This window comes from Pyrus communis, chromosome 5 (genome assembly GCF_041283825.1).
Source record: "Pyrus communis isolate YQ-2024b chromosome 5, ASM4128382v1, whole genome shotgun sequence".
NCBI lineage: Eukaryota > Viridiplantae > Streptophyta > Magnoliopsida > Rosales > Rosaceae > Pyrus > Pyrus communis.
Window position 1 is genome coordinate 7,136,813 of NC_142569.1, and position 10,281 is coordinate 7,147,093.

General features: G+C 36.0%; 1 protein-coding gene across 1 annotated transcript; it reads right to left on the minus strand.

Moving 5' to 3' along the window:
- Positions 1-560: 560 nt before the first annotated feature.
- On the minus strand, positions 561-2,862 carry LOC137726491 (uncharacterized). Its single transcript, XM_088694000.1, has 6 exons — positions 2,702-2,862; positions 1,888-2,105; positions 1,625-1,801; positions 1,293-1,517; positions 1,056-1,184; positions 561-938 (listed from the first exon to the last, which is right to left on the minus strand). The coding sequence occupies exons 2-6, from the start codon at positions 2,092-2,094 to the stop codon at positions 708-710; spliced, it is 969 nt and encodes a 322-aa protein (XP_088550126.1). The 5' UTR covers positions 2,095-2,105; positions 2,702-2,862; the 3' UTR covers positions 561-707.
- Positions 2,863-10,281: the final 7,419 nt, after the last annotated feature.

The window sequence follows — 10,281 nt, forward strand, 5'->3', positions numbered from 1 at the left end:
TCAAACTAGCAATTAAATTGCCCTTGAAGGGGATATAAGGGAGATAGCAAAGGTGATGTTCTTGGTGAGCACCGAGTTCGACCGGCCAAACTCTGAGTACAAGATGCTATTGTATTATTACCTTTGACATGAAAGTTGCTCCCCATCATGCAATCTTATGTAGAAAACTTAGAGCATCTCCAACAATTATGTTAAATTAGGGCTAACACATAACATTATATTCTTGTTTAGGTGAATCAGTAGGGGTTCATTAACATTTTATTAGAAAGAAATTGTGGTTGTGGATCGTATTCTTGTTCAACTCTGGTAAAAGTTGGAACACCTTTTACCTCTTACGAAATTTGAGTTTAGAGTTAAGTCATTCCTCTTATTTACTTGTATTGAGTGCCACTGGACCAAACAATCATGTGCTACTTTAGTCTTAATTACAACTTATATTAGAAACTCTAATCCATCATATTTAAGTGTATGACAAACTCGTTCAAAAAGACGGATATGAAGAGTACATAGTTAATGGTATTCAGCAACGTGTATTTTGAGTGAGAGAAATGCATGATATATAACTAGATAAAGCTCAATTTTTATTGACAAAAGTTAAGATGCAAGGTTCAAAAACACAAAAGCACGAGTTACAAATGGAACCAAAACGCACAACCTCAACACACAAACGATATGTAGTTTGATCTGCAAGCTGCAGCGTACACAAACTATGTAGAAAACCTGTCTCTGTCATGAGGAGAAGAGTAGTCGATATTTGGGCCGATAGGAACTATTCCGAATGGATTGATAGCAGCAATGCTGTAATAGCCTTGCTTTATGTGACCTATGTTGACTGTGCTGCTCACTCCAGGAACTTGGAAGATATCTTTCGTGTAGTTAAACAAATTAGGGTATTCTCGTAGCAGTTTCTTGTTGCACTTGAAGTTGACTGCGTAAGCCTGCCATCAATGGGAAAAAATTGAATCGTTAAAGACAATGAAACAACATCGGTACAGAAGAAACAGGCAGATTTTCTGACAATATAAAATCTTGATCGAGGAAACAAGTATCAGTACCTCGTCGAATCTGATAAGAGTGACAAACAGCCGAATATCTGCTTCAGACAACGTGTTCCCACACAAGTATCGTTGCTTGCTAAGTATCTCCTCGCATTTATCCAAAGCTTCGAACAATTCTTTCACAGCCTGAGAAGAGAGAGATTAACCAGTGAAACTAATTACAAATAGTCCTTAAAGAGAATGTAAACACCAGAACCTACACAGTCGAGACTAATTACAGCTTGCAAAACATACCTCGTCATAAGGCTCCTGCTTCCTCGCAAACCCACATTTATAGACACCGTTATTTATCTTGTCATATATCCATTCATTCGTCTGATCAATCTGAGATTGCAAGTGAGGAGGACACAAGTCCAAAGATGCGTTTTCAGCTATGTCGTTGAATTCAGTATTAAACATACGAATAATCTCTGAACTCTCGTTGTTGACAATTGTTTTAAGTTTTTTATCCCATAGAACCTACAAAAGTGAAAAGATCAATCACTTAGTTCCAGAAGAGAGCAATAACCAGAATAACAAAAGCGAAAGGAAAGAAAAATGAAAGGGCCACTTATGAGTGAACATACTGGAACTGTGTACTTTCCGGTATAATGTGTGCTTGCAAGTTCGTAAAGTTCTCTAATAGTTTTTGCTCCGTTCAAAGGGTCAGGTTCAGCTCCAGCTACCTCGGTATCTGAAGCAGGAAAAACCCACCCCATATGCTCATCACTTTCTTTTGTTCTTTCCCATTTCGGTTTGACCGACTGAGCAAAACAAGCAGATATACAAGATTAACTTGTCTCTTGCAATGAAAACCTAATAAGTAATAATCTAATATAAAGTGCTCTACCGTAAAGCTGATGGCTTTCTCAAGTCCTTTGAGTTTCAAGTATGCCAGGCACCTACAAGCCCAAGGGCAAAGATATGATATATAGAGATGATATCTCCCAGGTTCTGCCGGAAACTGCGAATTTGGGTCCCGTGAAATAAAGTTCCGAAAAACAGAAGGAGCTCTCACAAATGCACCGGATTGTGATATCTCCATAGGTTGAGCCATTGGATAGCAGTCTGAAGAATCAAACACACGAAGAAATCAGTTTCCCTTCCTATCGTTTGATTCAAAATTATATGACTTCGAGTATATATATATCATCGTACTACTGTCTTCAATCCATTCCAGCTACAACTCGAAATTGTCAAACCTTGATAAGAACTGAAAGGAAAATTTTACCCTTCCAAGTCTGACTAATGGACAGTTGGATGAAACTTAAGGCACACTCTCTGTTCTTCGTAGTCAACCGATAATCTACGTAACAATACTGAACGCACTGAATAATTTTTCTTGAAAAAGTTCTAGCTAACCCTATTCATATTTCAATATTTGGTTTCCAGTTCTGTACAGGTATTGAACAAGTCACAATCACCAAATGAATAAATTTAAGAAAAATACAAGAACACCTACAGTAATCGATCAACAAAACAATCAATTAAAACTCAGATGAAATCCGACCAAAAAGAATTGTACTGGTTTTGCTTCAACGACCATAAACAGTTACCAAACGAGTTTTCACTTTTCAAAATATGAAAACTGAAAACTGAAAATTGAAAACTGAGATGATTATCAAACCGGCTAACCCAAAATAAATGAAAAAATATTTAGTTACCTTCAAGAGGAGGATCTGAGGGGAGAGTCTGGGAGAAGATGTTGTTCAGGTCAGACCCGGTGGCTTTAATACAAATTTTGGTAGTCTGAGGTGGTTGAGACTCAACACGTGAATGGCACGTGGGGCTTTCTAAGTGGGAGCTGAGAGAACCATTAGGAGAAGTTACATAGATATGAGTAATGCTTATCAAACCGGGTAACCCTAAATAAATGAAAAAAGATTTTAGTTACCTTCAAGAGGAGGATCTGAGGGGAGAGTCTGGGAGAAGATGTTGTTCAGGTCAGACCCGGTGGCTATAATACAAATTTTGTTGGTCTGAGGTGGTTGAGACTCAACACATGAAAGGCACATGGGGCTTTCTAAGTGGGAGTTGAGAGAACCATTAGAAGAAGTTACTTAGATATGAGTAATGTGAGAGAGACTAAATATATATACAAAATTTTGTAAATAAAATGACATGGAAGTTGATAATTGAATTATTACTTAAGCGTTGATAAACGTATTTATTTGTTATTGGCGACACATTATTTAATTTGTGAATATTATCTACAAATTTAGCCTTCCTACCATTACTTTTTAAGTATAGGCTCGTAAAACTCTTTTCTTTTCTTTCTTTTTTATTTAAATACAAAATCATCTATATTTAAACATCCAAATAAAATTTGAAATTTAATTATGTTGCCATATAAACAAATAACTGACCTATTATTATAGCAAAATATTTTTAACTTATACCACAATATCCTGATTATGTCAAATATTCTAGTTACCCACTCTAATTATGAGAACTAAAAGCCTATTATAACTCATACTACCATATGCCTACCCACTTTGTGTGTGTGAACATTTTTTACTTTTGTTTTTAAAATAGGAGCCACTTAATACTACGGTCTAATAGTATTCCTCTTCACTTGTAAGTGAGAGGTCTTAGGTTTGATTCTCGCCGAAAGCGAATTTGAATCACATTAAGGCTAAGCCCACTCTTCTCTCTCTTAATATAAATAATATCGTTTGTTTAATATAAAAAAAAGGATGGAGAAAGGGAGTGGGAGTTGGGAAAGAAGTCTTTGTCTTTTATTTTTTGTTTTTTTTTAGTATTAGATATATGCTAGTATTACATGTAGGTAGGTTTAAATCAAAAAGTCTTTTTAGCCAAAATGGTCCCTGAAATTTGCATAACACATCACTTTGAAATCAATAGAAATGGTCCTTAAGATTGTTCACCATCCATTATTTTGGTCATTCCGTTAAGTGTCCCAGATCTCTTGGCCGGAAGTTTAGGCAATTTTCAAAGCTTCATAACTCAATCGTTTCTTAAACAAATTTGACCCATAATATATCAAAATGAAGATAGGAAAGTGTAGAATAAGATTATACCTATTTGGAAGCCCAATGGTTGCTAGAGACGGCTGAAAAATAGCCTGAAAGATGACTGGTCCAAGGAAAAACTGGAAAACTCACTAGAAATTGGGTAAATTTTAAATGTTCATAACTTCTTCAATACTCAACGAAATCGAGTGATTCAAAGATAAAAATCATACTTCTCAACGAGACAAAGAGAATGGTACCTCTCTTGATGGCTAATTCTCCTTGGCTTGGCTGAAAAATGGCTTGAAAGTGGCTAACTTGAGACCAAGATAGTCATTTTCTGGCCAAACCACGGCGATTTAGCCATAAAAAAAAAAAAAAGAAGGTACCATTCTCTTCATCTCGTCGAGAAATATGATTTTCATTTTTGAATCACTCGATTTTGTTGAGTATTGAAGAAGTTATGAACGTTTAAAGTTTACTTAGTTTCTGGCGAGTTTTCCAGTTTTCCTGCAGGTCAGTCACCTTTTAGGCTATTTTCTGGCCATCTCTGACAACTATTGGGCTTCCAAATGGTTTAATCTTGTTCTACACTTTCCTATCTTCATTTTAATATATTATGGGTCGAATTTGGTTAAAAAATGATTGAGTTATGAAGCTTTGAAAATTGCCCAAACTTTCAACCAAGAGCTCCAAGACACTTAAAGGAGTTTTTAACGGAAGGACAAATTAATGGATGGTGGACAATCTCAGGGACCATTTCTATTGATTTTCAATCTCAGGGACCAAAGTGATGTGTTATGCAAATCTCAAGGACCATTTTGGATAAAAAGCCAATAAAAAAAGCAAAATTTGGTTTTGTAAAATTACATTACTAGCCATAAATTTTTATTTTTTATTTTTTTGTGTGATAGAACATTAAATAGTATTTTCGCTCTTTTTTTGGTTGATAACGAATATTTTGTTTATACTTGTCTAATTTACATTTGCAAACCCCCAAAAATATTAATTACCTACCAATATAAAACATTTAACTGATTTACCTATATGTAAATTCTTTTGATACACTAATTTACCTATTAGTATTATAATTAGCAATTGAACCCGGGTGATGCCTTGGGTTTTAAAACTGTATTAAACGTGTGAAGTATATAAAATTCTATTTGCATCCATATCAAAAATCTAAAGTTCATCCAAAGTGTATTTGGAGATCAGAAAATATAAATGTTTGAGTAAATGTAGAAAATTTTAAATGCATTTGGACACGCATATCATTTGATTAAAAAAAAAAAAAAAAAAAAAAACAAGGATTCTTGGTATGCTGCAACCAAAATAATGCAAAGTAGCCATGTCAAAATATCATCCAAAAATTTCCATCTACATTATGAACTTATTATTCAAAACATTCTAGCAACCTTTATACAAGAGGTTGGTTGGCCAATCAAATTTTCAAAAAATGGCGTTGAGAGAACACAAAAAAAAAGGAACTTGTCAAAACAAATTTTCTGCCCAGAGGCTTTAGGTCTCAAGGCAGTTCAGCTTTGTGTGAATGTGAGTTTTAAGTAGAACAATTAAGTGCCAAACTTTTTTCCATACCTACTGTATCGTCATACCCACTGAGCGAGAGAACAGGGGGAAGTCGGATGGAGAGGGGCGACGCGGCCGGATGTCCAGCTTTTGGGGCGGCTGCAACCAGGAAGAGGTCGAGTTGAAGACGGGAAAAAAACCACTTTGTAGTGGTGATCTTGAACTATGTCGTGCCCAAATTCAACGAAAAAGTCAAACTATGTCGCGCAGAGAGAGAGAATCGGAAGAGAAAAGAAGGAAAGGAATGGAAGCAGAGAAGTTGAAAGTGAGACAATTCATCTGCCTTCCACGATTGCCAACACATGCATACTAGGGGTAGATTCATAAATGAACCGCGCTAAACACACACAAAAAGGAACATTGAGAGCAACTGAGGCAATCTGACCAAGTTAATGTTGTCTATATTGAGGAAAAACAAAAGGTCATTAAATTGAAAAAAATAATAAAAATCAATATTATTTAAACTAAACTTATATCCCAACCAAGCAAATTATAAATGCTCACGAACACTATCTATAACTATAGAAATAATGACCTAAACAGATATAAGAATGCATAATATCATTTCAATAGCAAAAATGAAAATTGAACACCACTTATTCAAAAAGACAAAAATAAAAAATTGAGATCAATACAATTGCTATAAGTTGTCTGAATAGTGATTCTAATAATTAAATACAATTTTAATAGAGACCTGGTAACCTACAAAATATAATCTTCTATGCTGAATCCGGAAAGTGATTATCTAGTCACATGAAGGAATTAAGTGAGAGTGAGTTTATGTGTGGAGCTAAAGCTTTATGTATACATAATTATAAATAGAGACCTCCATTCCTCTCCTTTTCACTACTCATGATGCATATTTTCTGACTAATCTGTCTTCCTCCTCATAGTAGGCAACGTGTATATAATACATCACACATATCATCTTTTTTACAGTTTATGTTCCAAGCAAATTTCATAGTGATGAACTTTCTTCACTGTACATCTATCTTGTAAGTTCCATAATTTTCATCACCACCCCTCCTCAGTATCATTGCAAGAAACTCTATAACATGTATCCTCTTTTGGAAACACTTGGAGGAAAGCCCTAGTAAGCAGTCTGAGAGTTTGGAAAAAAAATTATTAATCTTTACTTGATAAAGTAAGGGTGGGACATAATTTTTTTAGGGCCAGAGTAAGACGGATTGGATTATGCCTACTTCAGAAGTCCAGTCATTGACTCAGCAACCTCCATTGCAGAGCTGACTAAATGGATTAGCAGTGCCACCATCATCTTGTTCATAGACTCAGCGCCACAAGTACTCACACTTCTAAGAGGATGTAATCTGCACTTCCTAGATATCCTCTAGGATTCTTCCGGTTTAATAAGGATTCTACTATTCTAAAAGGTTCTTTCCTCGATTGGTATAAGTACACCTTCTAGAGTTATCTCTGATAACGCAATCTCTGCATACTTATTCTCTTACCTATTGCTTGAGTTTTAACATTACTTACACACTTGACTGCCGGGCTTTGACCAACACACTTCCCTTCAGTGATCCTAGGCTTGCTTACGCCGGTTTGTTCTTTTACAGGTTAACAAGCCTGATCATTTCCATCATAAATGGTGGTGCATAAATTTGGTTCCAACTGTAAGAATCTTGATTCATCCATTCCATCACAAAACCAAACAAAAAAAAAACATAAAAACCCAGGCAAACCGAAGACGGACGACCACAGTCCTGACCTTATACCAGCATCGGAGGTATACTTGTCACGCCCCGATCCCGACATACGTCTAGGATCGACACGTGACGTCACCCAAATACTCGTATAACTCACATACCCCGTCTTAGGAATATGGCAATCACAATTCGAGAATCAAATTGCAAAGAAATCTTTCGTTTACCTTATGGCTTCATCTAACCTCCTCGTTAGACTGCCTATGTACTCTCAAATAGGGATCAAGCCATTTGTAGTTCATTTCCACAAAACTAGACGTTTATTCTACTAAGTTCAAGTAGAGAAACATAGCATTCCTCAATCATTTATTATACCTGACAACATGTAATTCCTGGACTCAGGCTACATAACCAACCCCCATGAAAACATGATTTCTCTCCCATCCAACATATAAATCATTATGCCTCATCATGATATCACAATTCACAACATACATCATATTTAAGAACCGACGAAACACAAAATCATTCTCTAGCCGCATTAATTAATTAATTTGATCAAAGTAATAACAATCATTCTCATATCTTCTAAATTCATATCTTATGAGATCATAATCGAATCATGAAAACTCCCGAAGGAGTCACTCAGACGTTCAACATCTTTTCTAACTCAATTCACAAGACTCTCGAAACCATTGACACAAATATATATATAACTAAGGGTAGAGTTACATAGTTAGGCCAAGCCTACTTCTCCAAATAATGAGATTTTAGTCCACTCCACGAAATTCAACAACCTTTGGTTCCGGACCACTCAACGGAACCAAACCAAATATGATCGCCTAAAAATGTACCATGTACAACTAATCATCATCACCTCTAGAATGCGTATTGTCCCCCATCACGGATATACCAAGCAAGACCATTCATGTACCTCAACTACGTGGTGCAATCTCATCATCACACATTAACATAATTACACGCATAACTGCTATTGATTCCACATATCAACCATCATCCAACTATATGGAGCACAACACAAGGAATTCCCTTAATTACTAATTCTACTAAAAATCAAATAAAGTACCCAACTCATCTTCTGACTTCCATCTTCATCTCATGCTAGGTAATAATGCCAAGTTCACATAGGTATTCAGTTGGCAAACATATCCAAATAATTATCAAATAGTATTTAGATCCCATAATTGTCATAACATTCATCATAATTATCATTCACATTATTAAAAAGTTAATCAAACATATATATATATATATATATATCACAACATCAATACACAAGCCAAATCATAGTTAATTAGCATAGGTCTATGGCTAAATATATAAAATTCACATTTCAATAGAAATCATAATTATAATGCCAATTCATATTCGCAAATGATACTAATATAAGAAATTAAGATAATAACCATATCACCTATGTTAAAGTTTGGTGACGTTCCAACGGTCGGATCGTCGATTCACACTTTTACCAATTAACGTATCGTAGAGAATTTAGGTTCCAACCATCAACTTATGTCATACAATTACCAAAAATGAGCTCAGGGAATCTACTAAGAATGACATCGACGGCCCCCTGGCCACGCGCCGCCGTGGGTGGCTGTTGGTCGCCCCGATTCGCCGAAAAAATCCAACTATTTCCAAAAATTACCAAAATTTACAGGAATGAAGATCTCAATGAGTAGAGTAAACTTTATACCTGCGGCCAAGGCCAATTTAGCCGGAAAACATCCCAAACTGGCCACAAACCGCTGGAACCCTAAGGTGTGTGTGCTTCGAATTCGGCTTCCAATCGACTCCGACGCCTCCAACATCACTTGGGATTTGTTCCTGGGGTTGAGGGGAGTGTTTTGGTGGTGGTCATGGACGGTGAAACTTTCCGCAGCCACCGGGAAAAGGGATAAAGCCGCTGGAACACCCGAGGGTTTGTGGCTTCGACCTTGAAAATTGGGAAATCTAACATTACAAAGATGTAGGGCTCATCAAAGGCTTTCTATAGACACCAAGATCACTCAAAACAGAGTTCGGATGAAGGAGATATGGCCGGGTCAAATTTGAAGTTTCGCGGGTCAAAAATGATCCAACTCGGGTCTCTCTCCTTCCCTCTCCTTGCCCTTCTCTGATTGGGCTGTTTTCCCTTCCTTAAAAATCTGATTGGTTCCCTTTTTATTAAACTAACTTAACCTCTAACCCACACGCGGGAATTAAATAGTTCTCACAATTTATAGTTCACAATTTCAAACATCTGTAACTATACCATTATAATTCGGACTTGAAAACAATTTTCGCCTATGCGTTCGTGGGTTCGAGATCTATTCAAAAACGTTACTTGTGACTTCAAAAGATCCACGAGTAAATGATAATTTTCCAAACTTCACTCTTCGTAACTAGTTTAATTGAAGTCTAGTTTCAAATAAATTAGTATATTTTCTCAAAAAATAATATAAAATCTCAATAATATGAATACATAAATTATAACAGTGTAATCCGGGAATGAGATTTCACAATACTAATCAATAAACCCTTTTTCTAGATGTCTGGAATGTATATAATATAACAACAGGGTTTCTCAGTTGAACTCGTATGCTTTAATTTTCCGAAACAGAGATGCAAAAAAATTAGAGAAATCAAACCAGAAACATAAGAAGAAGAGTGACTACTTGCCTGGGGACTTTGTTAAGAGAGTGATAGAGGGTCTTCGCAAAGTAAAATTCAACAGAAAACCAAAATCAAAAGGAGATTTTACAACATTGAATTGATTTTGGAGAGAGGGCTAGAGAGAGAGAGAGGAGAGAGAGGACAATCTTATCTCTTTGCGTATTACAAATGAGGAGAGAGATTACAATACCTTCTCTGATCTACGTTTACAAATGAAGGAAGAAGAAGGAGGAGGGAGCTTCAATTTAAGACTGCGATAATTAGGAGTGGGCAATTGAAAACCAAAACCAAAACACAAACTACATCGGACCACACCGAACGGTTCAGTTTGTGGTTTTGGAATTC